Source organism: Curcuma longa, chromosome 15 (genome assembly GCF_044706935.1).
Source record: "Curcuma longa cultivar G26 ecotype Majalengka, Jawa Barat chromosome 15, ITB_CL_G26_1.1, whole genome shotgun sequence".
Taxonomy (NCBI): Eukaryota; Viridiplantae; Streptophyta; class Magnoliopsida; order Zingiberales; family Zingiberaceae; genus Curcuma; species Curcuma longa.
In genome coordinates, this window is record NC_133875.1 from 4,153,817 (window position 1) to 4,170,898 (window position 17,082).

The following is a 17,082-nucleotide window of genomic DNA, read 5'->3' on the forward strand; positions in this document are numbered from 1 at the left end:
TGTCTATTGACCAGTTGCCAAGTGCTTCTGCAGGTCTAAGCTGATGGAATTCGATCACTTCCAATCTGCTTGTCTTTATTCCTGTATTGCCTAATTTTTAATGGTTTTAACATAATTAAATCTAAGGCATGAGGCATCCATCAACTCAATCAAACGAGGCATAGCTTAAACGCATTAACATAAATCAAACAACAGAATATATAAACGATTTACATGGTCTAACAGATATTGTCGTGCAGCATTAGCTACTAATTGGAAACAATAAAATTTGCAGTTGCAGCAAAAGATCCGAATCATACCTTTCAAGCAGCACACAACCTCTGTATTCACAAATGGCCACAAAATTAATATACTTACGAGCAAGAAGCGTTCGGCAACTACTTACCCAAGCACAGAAACTTGCTGGGGCACTACTTCAGATTCAGCGAGGTTGGCCACTGCCTTATCTCCCTCAGTTTTGTCCTCAGGAGATGATGCGACTGCGTGGTTGTCCATCTGAAATACCTCGACCATAGGCTTTGGGTTCGATGCATGTTTGTCTGCAGTGCTAGATTTTACGTCGGGCTTTGTGGTAGTTGACTTGAGAGATGGAAACTTGGCCAGTGTCTTCGGCTTTGGGTTTTTGGGAGCCGTGGCATTTGCATTCCCCTTGCTGGTTGTGGAGATGTCATTCGATTTGGCTGAGTTCTCACTTGAGTTGATAGCTTCCAAAGAAGTGTCAGTGGCTGTAGCAGATGATTTGCGACGCCCAAGTTTAGGCGACCTGGGCCGAGTGGGAGGGATCTGTAGATGAGCAAGGTTAACGACACAAGTATACACCCGGAACAAACTGCTTAATTGAAGCATAGCCATTATTCTTGGTCATGTAGAACTAGCTATGTAGAACTAAAGGTCTAAGGAGACATTTTGTCAATTTGCTAGATCCATGATTAAGGAAAGCTGCTGCAGATATATTCCCTCTATTTCTAGTGAAGGTTTATGAATGAGCTTACAAATGTGTAATGAAGGTTGTGAAAGCTAAGATGGTAACTTTACCTTCTTCAGTTCGACTTTTGGAGGACTAGGTTCTTGATAAAAGCTTGGCATTGGAGTAGCTTTGAAGTTCAAGCTCTTCCTCAATCGTCTGATCTCAGCCTCTTGATTTTCCTGTAAGTTAGATATTTTTCCTAACTTTAATTTGACATTCCCTCTGTAGGACAGCATACATTTCAAACACAAAGAGCACCTGAGATTTTGCATCCAAGTTGGTCTTTTCAAGTTCTTTTGCATGATTCTTCTCTTCAAGCTTCATGAAAAACTGGGAAAACAATAAAACATTAGTTAAATTTGTATTTATACTCTATAAAATATGTCAAAAAATAAAATCCATATGTTCACCTCTTTGCGTTTCTCAGCACGCTCATCCAACCTAAAATTAAAACCACAACCAGTACTCTTTCTTCCACGTGGTGTTGTACTTCTGGAATAAGCATAACAAAATCCTCAAACAAAGTCTAAGGAGGTAAAAACATGAAGAATATTGGATAAGCATGAAATTACGAGGCATTGGAGTGGGCATCGTCGTCGTTTTTGGTTGACAACGAGCTATCTGAGAGTTTTTCCTTGGTATCAGAGGACCTGCATCAGATGAACATAAACCTCATTTCGAAAGAATAGATAACATTTTACATGGTTAAGCCATTTTTAAGAAAATATGCACTGTCTTCAATTGTGCATCAGGTTCTTGGACAAGTATAGTATGCAAATGTTGCAACACTTGCACTAACAGGAAAGGATATGTTCATTTTATTTAGATGTGGATTTATCTATCCTCTGATGTTTTCTAATTTATTTCCTGAAGTGTATCCAAAGTTGTCCCAAATAACAGACTATCCAATGATTAAGAAACTAGGGAAGACCATAACTAATAATGGATAAAAATAGTTCCTAAGCACTTGGATGACGGAATGCATTTCTCACAGAAGGTACTTACTTTCCATCTTCCATAGAAGTACCATTCGTAGCAGATTTGTCACTAATAATCACCTCTCCTGAGCCTTTGTTCACAGCCTGGAGTGAGCAAAACTAGTGTTAAAGGTTTGCCCAAAGTAAATCACAGCAAATGATCACCCATGCAGGATTACTAAAATAATCTTGTTCTCATATTGTAGAAAAAGAAAAGTAAAACCACCGATGTCTAGACTTACCAATGTTTTCTGAACACTTGATGCGGTAGTCTTAGCAGTAAGGTGCCCTGCAAATTTGCAAGATCAACCAAGCAAAACACAATTCATTCCTAAATGAACGGAGTAGGAGAAGATCAAACCATTTGTTTTGGATGATGCAATTCTAGTCTGCCTTGTTAAAGTGGTGGTGTTAAGTGACCCTTTAGATGGAAAGGACGAGCTCTGTGAAAGAGCCTTCCTTTTCTCGTTCAGTTCACCTACAGAACCATTCAGAAGTCCCAAATTTTTCTTTGTCTTCTTGAATTGATTACATTCGTCAGATCCACCTTTCTGCACAAGAAATTGTCGAAATCACATCTTCTACAGAACATAATTCTCCATGTTTGTGGAAATAGACAACAGGAAACGACCAATTACCTTGATGAGATTTGATGATGCGTTGTTCTCTCTAGCAGATTCAGAAACTTCGTGGCTGTCTCTAGAAAACTCAGGGACTTCGACTTTTGAGGTGTCCTCGGAGCCACTGCTTGCATGAACAGCATCAGCACCGTTTTCGACAATTTCATTCTCCTTATTTATCTGAGAACTAAATCCATTGGCTTCTGGAGATGTTTCCGGAGTTCCTTTACTAAGCTCCATTTCAACTCCATCACCAGATTCCATCTCCGCAAGGTATTCTGCCACACCACAGCAACTGTGACTTTGCAAAATTTCATTACAAGATCATACTTTTATGCAATAATTGTATGAAAATTTACATATCCTGAATTAAACAATGGTAATCTGGTCCAATTCTACTTCAGCCTCAATTCCGTCGCCCCACATATCTCCCTAAACATAAATAAGAGAAACGAACTTTGATCTGTGGCTAATTCAACTGAATAACCAACATTATCAAGCAGCGATACCCAAAACTAGAGATCCAAATTCGAAAAATCTCATCTGACACTGACCGATCCGCACTGTCACCAATCAAGCGAACCACACTAGAGATCATCATTAATAATAGGAATAGAAAGAGATCGCATCGTACCTAACTGATTGCGCGAAGAGAAAAAAAGGGGATCCGAAGGAACGCAAACTGATCCGCGAGAGAATAGAAGCGATCCGCCCTTAACGTTGCGAGATCGAAGCGCCCGGGAATTCAAGTCCGAACTCTCTTAAACCGACGCCCGCTCGAAGAACGACATGTCCCCTCACCGCGACACCTAAATCTCCGTCCTCTCCACACAGCCCTAGCTTCTCCGACGGCGATCTCTACTCGGATTCGTAGCCACTACTTCCTCGCTCTCCTATCGTTCCATAGCAGAAAAGCTCGGCCATTTTTTCGTAGTACATGTAGACCCAGCGTTATTTACTAAAATGCCACCATAGTTTACTATAATAGCCCCCTTTCTTTACCGAAAGAACGTGGGAGACGGAGGGGTGTCTTGGTCTATTAAGCCTTCGGGAGGTAGAACGTGGGCGGTCGCTGACGTGGCGTCGCTCGAGCAGCGCTACTGGAACGAGAACTCCCTCCCCGGGGTACCCGATGAAATTTCTGTGCTGGAGATCAATCGGACGGCGGCCTTATGGTTCGTGTAGCCGATCGTGCGGTCGTGAAGTGCAGAGCAAGGAGACGCGACGCACTCGGTGGTGCGGCGTCGGGGGGAGAGGAAGTTTACGAGTGAGCTGGAGGCAACGTGGGTGGGCGGGTGGGCGGGTCAGATCGGACGGCTGCGGTCGTGCAATGGGAAGATCTGAGCCGTGCGATGGGCCCCAATCATGGCGCCGCTCCCAGCAGGCCGGTGATGCGTTGCCGTCTGTGCTGGCGACGGGTGAGGATCCGATGCTCTGGTAGGAACAGGCAACGCCCTAATTTCGTCTCAGATCTCCACCAGCATCATGATTGGCAGCACGTGCAGGGTCCTCAAGGCCAGGTGAACTTTTATCCAATAGGCAACGCCCTAAGTGACGTAGATATCTCGCGTTAAACTTACGAAGTCGTCGTACTGCGAGGTTAGGTGCGACGTCTCGTCGTATTCCCTTCACAAATAGGAACACTAATCTTCTTCATTGACCTGAAGAGGTGAGGTGCTTTTAGGGGGAAAACATTTTACATACACAGAAGGATTCTTGAAACCTAATTAATTAAACGATTTAAAAATTGTCTATCATTTGATTTTACTTAAATCGTGACCATTAAAACAGTGTGGTACAAACTAAATATGTTAAATAAATTAAAATATGTTTTTAGTACGAAAGAGGCTTTGTGAAAGTCAATTAAACAATTTAAAAAGGTTATATTCTATTTGATTTTGATCATATCATACACATTCTTATCAAATCACATCTCAATCACATTTGAATTTTGCGAGTAATTTAAACCCAAAAGCTATCAGGAAACAATTTATGATTGTAGCATCGCATGATTCAATGAAACAATCAAGAGAGCGTGACTTGGTCAGGACCATACAGAACGGTCTTAATGATTTAGCCCGACACGATCCGATCAAGTGACATATAAGACATAGGTGATAATGCATACATAATGATTGCGAATTGCGATATGAAAGGGGATGCTAATACAGATCAGAAAGATGGAGCACAAATCAAAGGGCCCTCTATGCGACCTTTTTCGACCATCCGATTTAGTCATATTTCATCCGAGCCGCTGATGGTAAGTAATTGTCAATGGCTGGGATAAAATTCCAGTTAAACCGGACGGTACTATTGTGTACCTCTAACGATAGAGCTGCCAACGTGAGTAATATGTGCTGTGCTACAAGAATGGGTGCGTACAATAATAAGTTTGAATACAAATATACAACAGGATGGAGGTTGAAACTAGATCTTTCTTCTTGCCGAGTCTCAATGAAAAGAATACATTTCTGAAAGCAAACCTGAGAACGAGAACCGCAAGATGGATAGTGTTAGGTTGTGAGCACCCGATGCTTAGGACTCAGTCCTGAGCCCTGCGCTTTTGTGAGGAACCTCTTGTGCCTCAAACGGGGAGAAGACTTTTCCAGCAGTAGTACTAATCCAGCATTGTTGGATGATAACCCAAACGTAAATCTAGTAGAATAGAAAACGATATGTTAAGCGTTTATTGGCTTGAAATGGAAATTAGCAGATTAGTAGGTCAATTAGATGATGGGAACTTACTTGACGCGAGATGACCTTTTCCTCCACAAAACAATTGAGATGACATTCTGTAAAAAGAACAGAAATCAAAAGAAGAGAAGGCATGACACATGTTATTGAGAAATTAGGATTACCTGCAAGTGACACTAGGACATCTAGCATTTCCAGGTGAAATAAGAATGCAATAACTCGGAACCAATTTAACTTGTCGCTCGTGGAAATGAAGTGTTTCAGATGGCACTTTTTCAGCCACATAGTTCACAAACAATTCTTGCTTGTTTGCTTGTATTTTTAACATAGAAACATGGCACCGTCACCAGTATCTAAGTTGAAGCTAAGGCGCTATACATCCATTAACCATAGATGGATAAGTGAGATGGCCTATTAAGTCTATATACTAGAAAAGTTTCTCTCTTTTGAGAGAGATCATTTTGGGAAGAAATGGACTTCACTCTAATTTAATATGGTAGCCAAATTAGGAGTACCTCAGAGACATACATTGTCGAGTGTAGTGATCCAATATGTTCATAAATTAAAAAAGTTTCCCTATGCCAAGTGACTAATCAATTTAGGATGAAACAATTCCACCTAATTCAACATGATATGAAAGGTAGGCCAGTATGTATGATTCATGCATTGACAAATATGATAATTCATTATATTAAATGAGTTTTCCTCTCTCAAGTAACTAATATTTTGAGATGCAATGAGCTTCGCCAATATATTAGAAGTGTTTCTTCTCTTAATTGGCACACATTATTTTGGGATGAAACGAAGTCTGCCCTAATTTAATATGGTCTCAAATTTAGGCCAGTACCTCTAAGTCATGATACAGGAAACATGTTAAAACTAGGTTACATGATGCAATTATATCTATATTACAAGGATTTCACTGTCTCAATTGATTGATCATTTAGGGATTGAATTGTGCTATATTCTAAATCAAGATACTTGATGCATAAGCTAAAGTCTTACAACAAGCTCTCTGTTTCGCACACAAACACTCCTTCTCGGACAGAGGAAATGAGAATAAGGAACCAGGAAAAGTATTGTGAATTTTTTTTTCTACAGGATCAAGATAATTATCTGGTCAATAATTTAAGTTGGATTCTTGTAGAACTATTCATCAATTCGGTCATTTCCATTATATATAATCAAAAGATCTCATACTTGTAACCGTTTTGCCAAGTAATAGATATGAAAGGTTTTGCCAAGTAAAAGGCATGCAATTTTTTTCTCATCCCATCAAAAAAGAAGTAATAAACTGTTTAGCACAATAAACTGAAAAAAAAGGAAAAATTGGTATGATCAATCCTGTGCAAAATTTTGACTACTAGAAGCAGTTCCTTAGGAAAGACTCCCTTGTCTGAAGGGGTTTATTTCAAATGTAACCTATGGTACTAGTCTATTTTCAGTTTTGATGTCTCTAGAAAATAGGCTTTCTTCAGTGAATCAAATGTAGCCTTATTGTCTAATTTTTTCCCAATAAATATACCTGCATTGCACTTGAAAGTAGAAGTTTAAAAAGATAAACTAGCACCTTAACCGTTGACATAAGTGAAGGAGACTTCTTGATGGAAGACGACCTCTTCACCACCTTTCTTTCAGTTGCCACTTCTTTGCACATTTGTTGTGCGATCTCTTTCAGAAGTGTAATTTGAGCTTTGTCCGTGCCTATGGAGATCAAACTCTGCCGCATCGACTCCCTATCCGCCTCGAGGAACTGCAGCCTCGACTGAAGTCTCTTAAATTCCGCTTCTTGCGTTTCATCCTCGATTCCTCTTTTTCCATTGAGCTCCCTCGGCGTGCTCACGTAGTCCTCTGTCGCTCCGTGCACAGCGTCCACGGTGTAGACTCTGTCGCTAATGTCGTCTCTCGCGCCGCAGTCGGATGCGTCGTCAGCTGGGAATTCAAGGCCAGAGCTGAAGCTTCCGTAAGAGAAGCTCCTGAGATGTCTCGACCACCGACGCGGGGACTGCCTCACCACGATGCCTTTGTCCTTGAAACTGCGAAAGCTGCCGCTTCGCACCCGCTCGAACTGGTGAATGCGCGGGCGAAACGGCCCACGGGGTGAATCAGCGGCGCGGGGGGTCTCTCCAGAGTGGTACTTGTCGAGGTCAGCGGCGGAATCATCGGCGCACCGCAATGCCGGATAGTCACAAGGGAAGGCATCGAATTGGGAGCCGGCAGCATCGCGGGTGGGTGTTGCGGTGGCCGTGTCAGGGGTCTGCGGCTCAGAGGGAGGCGCGTCGCCGTCGTCGACGCCGATGCCGTAGCTGAGGAGGCGATGGCGGTATGCCTGGACCTCACAGGTTAGGGCTTCCACGGTCTGCTCGCGCTTGAAGAGGAGATCCTGGAGGGCGGTGATCTCCTGTTGGTCATGGGCCATCTTCTCATCGGCGAGGCGGCGGAACTGGCGCGCCTCCATCTGCGCCTCCGCCTTCTCGCGTTGGAGCCGGATAATCATTGACATCGCCTCGGTGGCAGCAGACGATGAGGCGTTCCGCTCCTCCTCCAGCTCTAAGAGGAGCTTCTCAACGGACTGCTTGTGGCTGGCGAGGGCCTCCCTCAGGGCCGTCGCTTCGTTCTCGATGTCAACCCTAGCAAATCCATTCTCGCCGCCACCGTCTTCTCCGGTGAAGCAAGAGAGGCAACGGGCACCTGAGTCCCTCTCGTGCAGCTTCCGCTTGAGGCAGCGATGCCACGAGACGGTGAGCGGGATGGAGCATCGGAATACGTCAACATCAACGCTTCCTCCGTCTGGAATCGTCATGGATTCGGAGGGGGTGTTGAGGCGATCACAGAGGGCGATTGCGGGGCGCCGCCGCCGCATGAATTCTGGGACGATGAAGAAGGAATCCTCCTCCGCCGAAGCCGAGGAGGTTCGAAACAGGGGCCAGCGATAAAATCGGAAAGTTAGGTTTTGAGATGGAAATTTGGTAGAGCAGCGGTGGAGATGGGAAGGGAAGGGGAGGAGGAGGAGCAAGAGGTTCAGAAGAATAAGTTACGGAGATGACAACGAGGCGCCTAAATTAAGAATTGAATTTTGAGAATTAATAAAAAAAATTAAATTCACTGTATGCCCTGTTAATTTTTTAAAAGTATTATAGAGGCCATAATCAATTTTTGTAAATTAAACTTTTGATTTTGAAATGATAGTTCAATCTTAATTTAAATTTTTTATATTTATTTAATTAGTTAATAAGTTTAATATTATAATTTTTTATTATTTATAACAAAATTAATGAATTAATTTAAGTTAATTTAATTTATTTAATGAATTGTTCAAATATATTTATTTGACTTATATTAAATAAATACAAATAAATTTTTATTAAATTTATCATTAAACAAAATAGTGCATGTGAACTGAATATATATTCATGTACAACATTAAATATTGATTGAACCTGTTTAAATATTTTAAAAATTATGTTTAAATATTTTTTAAGCAACAATATTTATTTATTTAAAAAAAATATCGACGAATATTTACAATGTGCTTCAATGGCTAATGGCTTTGGGTTTTGGAATCGGTTTAACCATACAACACCTGTTTTATCTAATATTTACATAAAAGAAACCGATGCAAATAAAACTACCTACCGTCCAGGGGCCCAAATGAAAATATCACCATATCCAAGTTCATTTTATATTAAAGACATATACTAGCAAATCATTAATATCCCATCGCTGCCATTCCCCACGCCACTTCGCCGCACGTTTCAATTCCGAGATCCATCCATCCAATTCCGCTTCTGTTCTTTTCAAGCAATCCCCCACTCCACTTCTTCGATTCTGCCACACAAACCGAATTGAAACAGACCATCGATCGAGCTTCCATGGATCACTTCCTCCGCCACCATCGTCGCCGCCTCATGCTCTTCCTCATCCTGGCCGGAGTTCTTTGTAAGTACATCATCAACGACAACAGCATGCAACAACTCTATATTTCTTCATCGAATTCTTGATTATTCTGACCTCCTAAATCGCCCCGCGCGCGCGCAGTGGTCGGGACGATGGCGAAAGAAAGGAGAAACCTCGCCGCCGCCGGCGTCCTACCTTCTTCCCGAAAGAGGCTGCTGCTCGCCGGTTCCTCCCCTCCGGCGTGCCGCGGCCGGTGCGGGGGCTGTGCTCCGTGCCGCGCGGTGCTCGTCGTGATTCACCCCGGCAGCGTTCCGCCGGAGAACTACTACCCGCAGGCCTGGCGATGCGAGTGCCACAACAAGCTCTTCCAACCGTAAACACCAACCTCTCTTCTTCAATCACTCAGTTTTTCCATTTATTTCAAAAAAAAAAAAAAATCAAGAATTTATTTCTTTCTCCCTTTATTGTTGTTCTTGTATCTATTAATTAAACAGTTCTAGGAATTATTAGCACAGTGGTGTTATGATCATCATCAAGAAGTCACTTTCTTATCACTAGTTAAACAGTTCTGTATTTGTTATCCTTGTTTGTATAGCCTTTTGTTAATTATCGAACACAAACTCTTCTTGTTTGTATAGCCTTTTGTTTGCCTCCTTCATGGCTTCACTATTGAAGTATGCACGTACGTCGAATTGTCATATTGATTCGACAAGTTCAGGACCCACAAAGAACATGGAGTGCCCCAAGGCCCCCAACATTTTGAGACAAATAGTCAACCTGGTGGACTTTGATGTGCATGGTGATGTAATATAGGACCATTCTTTCTGAGGGGACCGGGGTTGGCATGATCATGCATGGCAGAGGAGGACAAGCAAACTCGAAAGCAAAGCATGCATCATAGTCGACTCCACTCGTGCCCATGCATAAAGATGAAATCACTTATTTCATGCTCACCAGTTGACATCGATCGGGCAAACTGGTTTCAGTTCAGCAAACATCATTTGGCATGGTCCAACTCTGTCTAGTCATATTCTATATTGAGGTTAGAGTCGATTGACGTACGTTGCTCGAGAGGCCTAACTCGACTTGTGCCACTCGCCTCACTTGACGTTGCTCGAGGCCTAACATTGGCTGCAACATAATTTGCACATAGGGAAGATCCTTCCTTCTTTCTCTCACATTTTTTTCCTCTAATTAATTCAGCTTCATGTTTCTTTGAACAAAATTTTGGCTTTTAGCACTTTTTGGCCTAATATAGTCAATTTATGGTGTTGGCCTTCTGAATTAAGGGCAATTTTAGGATGAAAGTATGATTCAAAGGAGATTTGATCAAAGCTAGCAAATATATTCAAGTATATATGATTTGAACAACTAGTAATAATAAAAGCGATTGAAGGTATGAATAGGTTAGGACCTCAGCCAAGGATTAAAGTGGTGTAGTGAGGTGGTCTCTATATATTGCCTCTAACTCCTACTCTACCTTTTGCACTATGCCATGAATATTGAATAGCATAGGCGAGTGGCTACATCAAGGGAACAAGAGCTCTTTCTCTTCTCTTCTCTTCTCTTCTCTCTTAACCTCAGCTTTTGGCATTTGGTGGTTTTTCTGCATGTGATCCACGCGAGATGCTAATGAAGATGGTCCCAAATTTGTGCATCGGAGCATGACAGAGAAGAGTTACTTTTGCAGTCATGGAGAGGAGCCCTTTTTGTGGAAACTGAACTGAACCACTCCCACTCTGCTATATATGACTGTGTTTCTCTAATCTTCAATTTTTTTATCAGAGAGATGGAGGACAGGAGGAGACAGTGGAGGTATTCTAAAATATTCCTAAACTTCATGACATGATCAAATTTCACTGTGCAAATTAACAAAGCCAAGCGACTGATCTGATCCCTGTGCCTACTTTATTGCCGTGCACATGCATGGGCTAGCGAGGGCGATTAAAAGCGGCATATATATGTATTATTCTCTCTAAAGCTCTCGTTTAAAGCACTTTAGTTTAGGGGGAGAGAAAGGCTGCATGTGAACAGAACAGATAAAGTCTTGATGGCTAATAAATGTTTAGAAAGTTTATCCCTGACCTCATCCTCTCCGTTCCTACTGCTGCTACTTGTTGGAAAAGTATCGCACCCGTATTCATTAACTAAGTCGAGATTGAAGAACATGATGCATGACAATTGACAACCTACTGTAGCAGCATCAGACAGGTTGTGCGTCTCTCTCACTGTACGTGGTTTAGAAGACGATCGACAAACTAAATAATTAGTTAGGTGATAGAGAAATATATATATACCCTTGTAACACAATTATTTGAGACGCCTCGAACCCATCATGACTGAGAGGTATAAATCTAATTTAATGCCCTATTAATATATAGTCAACTCTTCTACTATATAGAGTATAGACATAGTGGACGAACACTCTCCAGCAAAATATTTAAGAACTGATCAACTTATTCACACTAAATGACTTAACTACCTCTCAGAAATTGGATGGAGTCGAACTCGAAGACTTTGTTTTTTCTTAAAAACTCTTCAGAGATTCCTGGAGGTTCATGGCTAGCTGTTCATATATGATAGATAAATTAAGTTGGAGAAAAGCTAGAGAAAAAACAAACTGGAAGAGTATTTATTTTTCCTCCTAAAAAATATAATAAATCAGAGACAGTGATGCTGAGGTTCTTCCGGACATTTGGTCAAATTATAAAGAAGTAGGATTTTGCAGTGGCATCATGTGACTGCCAACCGATCCTTTCAAATAATTGAAAAATATAAGTTTTTGTGGTGCTCGATGATCCCACTTCGCTTCCATTAATTATAATTCTAATTCTTTTGGCCACTTGGAGCATCAGTGGGGTGTATTAATGAGACAAGGCAATGGTTCAATAGTCGTTAATAGGGTTAGCTCAAAGGTCCCCTTCTTCATTATGGATCATGCAGCTTTATGCAATTGTGGTATAGAGTATAATTTCACCTACTGATTTGAGTTTTCCCAAGAGATCGAAACAAAGAAGAACTAACTAGCAGGAGTCTGGATCTTTCATCATCTCGATGGCATCAAAGCTTCATTAGAACATTGAACCTTTTCTATCAGAGTCAACACCAAATGCCCACCGACGCATGCAGTAGATGCAGCAGCAGCAGCTCCATCCCTGCAATCCACCATGCCATGGTTAATCATCATTTACCTTTTTGCTTGCTTTTGGAAAACGGTTACGTTCCACAGTTAATAATGAATCACTAAAGTTGGACAAAGTGACAGTCCCCCACCTACCTTTTCCTCCCCATCAAAGTGCCATCAGTAGAGGAATCGGATTCAAATAGTGAAAAAGGAGTGACACCCTGCTGAAGCTTTGATCTCTGAGAAGCCAGTGATGGCGATGAACTTTGCGTGAGATCGATGCTGACAACCCAACTCGCAATCGCTGGCCACCCACCACGTTCCCTGCTGCTTCCTTCACATGGTCCTCTGCCTCAATCCTTGATCCTCCTCCTCAGTTCACTGTTCATCGATCCATTGCTCGCTTGCTTCAGCTCTGCAGCAAGGAACCTGAAGAAACTCTTTTACATTTGCCAGTAAAGAATTCAAGGATTGCGATTGAGTAAACAAAGAGGCAAGCTGGTAGCTAGATGAGTGCTGCTGAAAGGCGAGAATTGAGTAGAATGGAATGGATAAACGAAAAAAAGAAAGAACACAATAATTTTAGCTGTCTTTTAATTTTTTATGATGATTAATGAACATAATAAAATCTTAGCATACTAATTAATGTAAATTTGAATTTAAAAGTTGATATACAAATACCTAGCTATATTATAAAATCTTACAATTGGATTTGGCTTTTAATGTTTTATACGAGCTTAAAATGAAGGTGATAATTAATTTTGTTTGATTTAATTTAATTTGATTTATCAAATTCTGAATTGTCGATCCCACACTTGGAAACATATATAAGAAGTGTCTCCATATTCATACCTTGTCTCCCCCAGCTTTTTCCCACATGCCAGCGACTGTTGACTCCTCGTGGTAGGAGAGAGAATGGGGAAGGCCGGCAAGTGGCTGAGGAGCTTGTTGACCGGCAAGAAGGATGAGAAGAAGGAGGCCTTCACGTCGCCATTGCCGCCGCCGGAACCGGAACCGGCCACCAAGGAGAAGAAGCGATGGAGCTTCCGGAGATCGGCTGCAGCTGGTCGGAGCTCGAGTTCGTCGGAGCTCACCATAACTGCGCCGGTTCACCGGCTGTCGGAGGCCGATATCGAGCAGAGGAGGCACGCGATGGCGATCGCCGTGGCCACGGCTGCCGCGGCGGACGCTGCGGTGGCGGCTGCGCAGGCGGCCGCGGCGGTGATACGCCTGAGCGCAGCTTCCGCCCACCAAAAACCCACCGCAGCGGAGGAAGAAGCCGCCGCCACCAGGATTCAATCTGCTTTCCGAGGATACCTGGTTCTGCTCTCATCTCGTCTTAAGTCTGCTTTCCGTTCGATTTCCCTGCTCCAACACAGATCACTCTCATTCGAATCCCAAATTTTGATTTTTACAACGAAATCACTGCAATCTGCAAAGAACAGACTGAATCCTGTCTCTGCTCTCATCTCCTCATCAGCTTCCTCCTTGTTTTCCCTGTTCCAACACAAATATCACTGCTGCCATTCAACTGTCAATCCCAAAATTTGATATTTAGAACAAAATTAGCGAAATCTTCGAGAAACACACTGAAATCCTTATCTTGAGAGTACGGTAAAATGAATCATACTGTTCAATAATCCAACTCTTGCTTCAGGCTCGGAAAGGCATCAGTGCAAAGAGCATTGATACTTATCTCTTCATCAGTTTCTTCTTCGATTTCTCTGTTCCAAGATAAAGATTACTGTCATTTGACTGTGACACCAAAATTTCGATTTTTAGAACAAACTTAGCCAAATCTGCGAGGAATACACAATCTTATTGTGCCTTAATCCAACTCTTTTTCAGGCACGGAAAGCTCTGTGCGCATTGAGAGGCCTGGTGAAGCTACAGGCTCTGGTGAGAGGCCATCTGGTCCGGAAGCAAGCTGCCACCACTCTTCGTTGCATGGAGGCTCTAATAGCAGCTCAAGGACGAGCTCGAGCACAAAGACTCCGAGCAACAGAAGATTACCGCGACATCCGGAGAAGATCACCAAAGCACCCAAGATCTAGGCATTCACATGTAAGTCCAGTTCATGTTTTGAGCAAAAACAGCACTGAATCCTTGCTAACAAAGCAAAATGCAGGACATGGATCGAGGTACAGAGGAGTGCATTAAGATTGTAGAGATGGACCTTGGCGTGTCAAGAAGCAGCACAAAGAGTGACAACAGGCTCTCAGGTTACTACGGCCATGGTCGGACTCCTTCCAACAGAGATCAGCACCACCCACAGTTCTCGCCGGCTCCGTCTGCCTTGACGGAGATGAGCCCCAGGGCTCAGAGTGGGCACTTCGAGGACTTCTCATTTGCAACAGCACAGAGCAGTCCGCATTACTTCTCTGCTCTATCAGTGCCTTATCCAAGGCATTCCTATGACTGCTCTTCCTTCCCCAACTACATGGCCAACACCAAGTCCTCGATAGCCAAGGTGCGGTCGCAGAGTGCCCCGCGACAGAGAGTGGATATCGGCCGGTGGAGGCCGCCGCCGGTGGAAGGAAGGAACACTCTAAGGAGTGTGAAGATGCAGCGATCGTCCTCCCATATCAACACCACAGCCAATGGATCTCTGTATCAGTATCCTTGGTCAGTGAAGTTGGATAAGTCGAACATGTCGCTTAAAGACAGTGAGTGCGGTTCGACGAGCACAGTGCTGACGAATGCCAACTAGTGCAAATCACTAGCAGGATTTGAGGGTATACAATCGTCGATCACACACAATGTTCTTTGTGCTCAAACCTGTGTCTGCAACGATACAATGTTGTACTTTCAGGTTCAGAGAAACAAGCACTGACGAGTTCTCTAACAAGTTTACTTGCAACATGTACCATCACTGCAATGTAAATGTGATCGAGTTTATATGATCTAATGATTCAACTGTGCTTCATTTGTGTTCTTGTAGTCGTTGGTTGTGTTTTGCAAAGAAGACCTTTTAACTACTCAAGCAGCCATGCATATTGAGTCAGTCAAGAAGAAACTTGTATCTTGAATGGAAATGGTATGGTATGATGCCAAACTTGTGAACTTTTCACTGCGTTATCGCGATCCTCATTCATAGATGTCGTTCTTGTTCTTTATTACTGAAAGATTTCATAACAAAGAAAGCTGAATTAGTCTGAAAAAATTGCTCCGATACTTCTCAGAAAAAAGATGCTACTGGCAAACATTCAGGTCCTTGAAATAAAACTATCTTTATCTATATATATAACTTTTTAATCTCAATATTCAAACAAGCAAAAAGTGAATGCAAGAATACCTACTGTAATTGTAATATATTAAAGATCAAGGCATCTTGAGTGCCTGGTTCTCCCTATCAGCAACTGTAATCTCTTCTACTTACTGTGAAGAAGAGCAGGAAACATGCTTATTGAGAAATCCATGGATTGATGTATGCCTCTATGCTTAATCCAACACTAATTTAGATGAATCCAATTTGACTTGATTTGAACTCGACCCAAGGGCCCATAAGAATTTGTCGTAAAAACACTGTAAAATTAATCTACATCTAAGTCCAAATGAATGCACTAGTTTTAAAGGTAGAATTGATTGGTCCATGGAACAGTGTCACCACCTTGAGCTGCTCAACGAGTGCAACCCACTGAACAACAAAGCACATGTTCTGCTTGTTCTTTCGTCTGTTCTTTGGTCGCCATTTGTGTGTTTACCCGGTCCACATCCACCGAAAAAACAAGGAGAAAAGGAGAAGAAAATGCTCAATTGTGACATCCATTGATGTCTTCTCTTCATCTAGTTGCCACAAATTTGAGTAGAAGCATGAAGGCCACAAAATGTTATTGTCAGTTTATATTGAATGTTTTGCTTTTTAGATTGAAGCATGAAGGCATGCTATTCATGCTCAATGTTACTTGGTTCACCTCCAATTAACTTTGAGTCCACACAATTCATAATGAATGTTTTGAGAATATAATGGATTATTGATTAGTATAAATGTATAATGGTTATTTTTATAAATAATTTAAAGTCATAAATTATTATATCATGGGGTGGGGTAGAAGTAAGATATTGTAATTAACTTTTATTAATAAGAATTTAAGAATGAACGAAAACCAAAAAAGAATTAGAGATAATTTTGAGTAAATTATTATGAACATAAATAATCAAACAAATGAATAACAAGAAGTCTTCACTTGGCTTTATAAGTATCATCTCTCTACTACCCACACACAATTATTGCTCCATAGTTGGCGTACTATAGTTGATTCTCAAAGTCAGACCTTAATTGGTTATGGCTCCCCACCATGAATCACATTTCCCTCCTTTTCTTGAGGAAGTGGAGAAAGTGGAGAGTAGTCCGATCCTAATTACTTTAGTTAACAAAGCCAAATAGAAATCAACTTAAATACGATTAAATTATAGATTATATCTTATCATTTTGTAGTAAATCAATCAAATTTGTGTGAGTATTTATCTTTGCCACTTGACTTCCTTTTATGTGGACTAGAAAAGCTATCAAGAGAATATTTTTATTTTTATTAGTTAAAGCCTTTAAACTTAATTTTTAATTGATGAATTTCTACTCATTAGAATTTATATATATATATATATATATCATGCCCCTTATTCTTTTGAGATGCATGGCGAACTTATCTTGATTCATCTAGTGAAGGATGCATTATCATTCCATCAACTTTCACATGTTTGGCATTTTAAACACTTACTGATTATCACTAATTAGTACCATTTTAAACACTTCATCTAGTCATCTATAACTGGCCAGATTCTCCCAATCATCTCAGTTCATAT

General features: G+C 41.6%; 4 protein-coding genes across 5 annotated transcripts; 2 read left to right on the plus strand and 2 right to left on the minus strand.

Moving 5' to 3' along the window:
- Positions 1–161: 161 nt before the first annotated feature.
- LOC141846259 (uncharacterized) lies at positions 162–3,477 on the minus strand. Of its 2 annotated transcripts, none has more exons than XM_074734269.1 (10): positions 3,199–3,477; positions 2,583–2,842; positions 2,306–2,495; positions 2,187–2,233; positions 1,973–2,049; positions 1,540–1,617; positions 1,378–1,459; positions 1,226–1,297; positions 1,036–1,146; positions 162–783 (listed from the first exon to the last, which is right to left on the minus strand). In XM_074734269.1, the coding sequence occupies exons 2-10, from the start codon at positions 2,826–2,828 to the stop codon at positions 382–384; spliced, it is 1,305 nt and encodes a 434-aa protein (XP_074590370.1). In that variant the 5' UTR covers positions 2,829–2,842; positions 3,199–3,477; the 3' UTR covers positions 162–381. The 2 variants fall into 2 exon arrangements, with proteins under 2 accessions (XP_074590370.1, XP_074590371.1); XM_074734270.1 differs by having other exon boundaries at positions 2,583–2,859.
- A 1,600-nt stretch (positions 3,478–5,077) lies between these two features.
- Positions 5,078–8,121, minus strand: LOC141846258 (myosin-binding protein 7-like). Its single transcript, XM_074734268.1, has 3 exons — positions 6,829–8,121; positions 5,310–5,356; positions 5,078–5,219 (listed from the first exon to the last, which is right to left on the minus strand). Exons 1-3 carry the CDS (start codon positions 8,119–8,121, stop codon positions 5,078–5,080), a joined length of 1,482 nt encoding a protein of 493 aa, XP_074590369.1.
- An 874-nt stretch (positions 8,122–8,995) lies between these two features.
- On the plus strand, positions 8,996–9,741 carry LOC141846260 (uncharacterized). Its single transcript, XM_074734271.1, has 2 exons — positions 8,996–9,197; positions 9,297–9,741. The coding sequence occupies exons 1-2, from the start codon at positions 9,131–9,133 to the stop codon at positions 9,530–9,532; spliced, it is 303 nt and encodes a 100-aa protein (XP_074590372.1). The 5' UTR covers positions 8,996–9,130; the 3' UTR covers positions 9,533–9,741.
- A 3,428-nt stretch (positions 9,742–13,169) lies between these two features.
- LOC141846654 (protein IQ-DOMAIN 19-like) lies at positions 13,170–15,168 on the plus strand. The gene is made up of 3 exons (XM_074734695.1): positions 13,170–13,599; positions 14,128–14,343; positions 14,408–15,168. Exons 1-3 carry the CDS (start codon positions 13,195–13,197, stop codon positions 14,987–14,989), a joined length of 1,203 nt encoding a protein of 400 aa, XP_074590796.1. The 5' UTR covers positions 13,170–13,194; the 3' UTR covers positions 14,990–15,168.
- Positions 15,169–17,082: the final 1,914 nt, after the last annotated feature.

Bases quoted from the DNA above. Each gene is read 5' to 3' on its own strand.
- LOC141846260 (XM_074734271.1), top strand. From the start codon at position 9,131: ATGGATCACTTCCTCCGCCACCATCGTCGCCGCCTCATGCTCTTCCTC. The intron at 9,198-9,296 runs GTAAGTACATCA...GCGCGCGCGCAG, and splicing joins CATCCTGGCCGGAGTTCTTT to TGGTCGGGACGATGGCGAAA.
- LOC141846654 (XM_074734695.1), top strand. From the start codon at position 13,195: ATGGGGAAGGCCGGCAAGTGGCTGAGGAGCTTGTTGACCGGCAAGAAG. The intron at 13,600-14,127 runs GTTCTGCTCTCA...ACTCTTTTTCAG, and splicing joins CTGCTTTCCGAGGATACCTG to GCACGGAAAGCTCTGTGCGC. The intron at 14,344-14,407 runs GTAAGTCCAGTT...AGCAAAATGCAG, and splicing joins CAAGATCTAGGCATTCACAT to GACATGGATCGAGGTACAGA.
- LOC141846258 (XM_074734268.1), bottom strand. From the start codon at position 8,121: ATGCGGCGGCGGCGCCCCGCAATCGCCCTCTGTGATCGCCTCAACACC. The intron at 5,357-6,828 runs GTGCTAGTTTAT...TTCTTTTTACAG, and splicing joins CACTTATGTCAACGGTTAAG to AATGTCATCTCAATTGTTTT. The intron at 5,220-5,309 runs GTAAGTTCCCAT...CTATTCTACTAG, and splicing joins AAAAGGTCATCTCGCGTCAA to ATTTACGTTTGGGTTATCAT.
- LOC141846259 (XM_074734269.1), bottom strand. From the start codon at position 2,828: ATGGAATCTGGTGATGGAGTTGAAATGGAGCTTAGTAAAGGAACTCCG. The intron at 2,496-2,582 runs GTAATTGGTCGT...TTTCTTGTGCAG, and splicing joins CATCATCAAATCTCATCAAG to AAAGGTGGATCTGACGAATG. The intron at 1,460-1,539 runs GTAATTTCATGC...TGCTTATTCCAG, and splicing joins GATGCCCACTCCAATGCCTC to AAGTACAACACCACGTGGAA.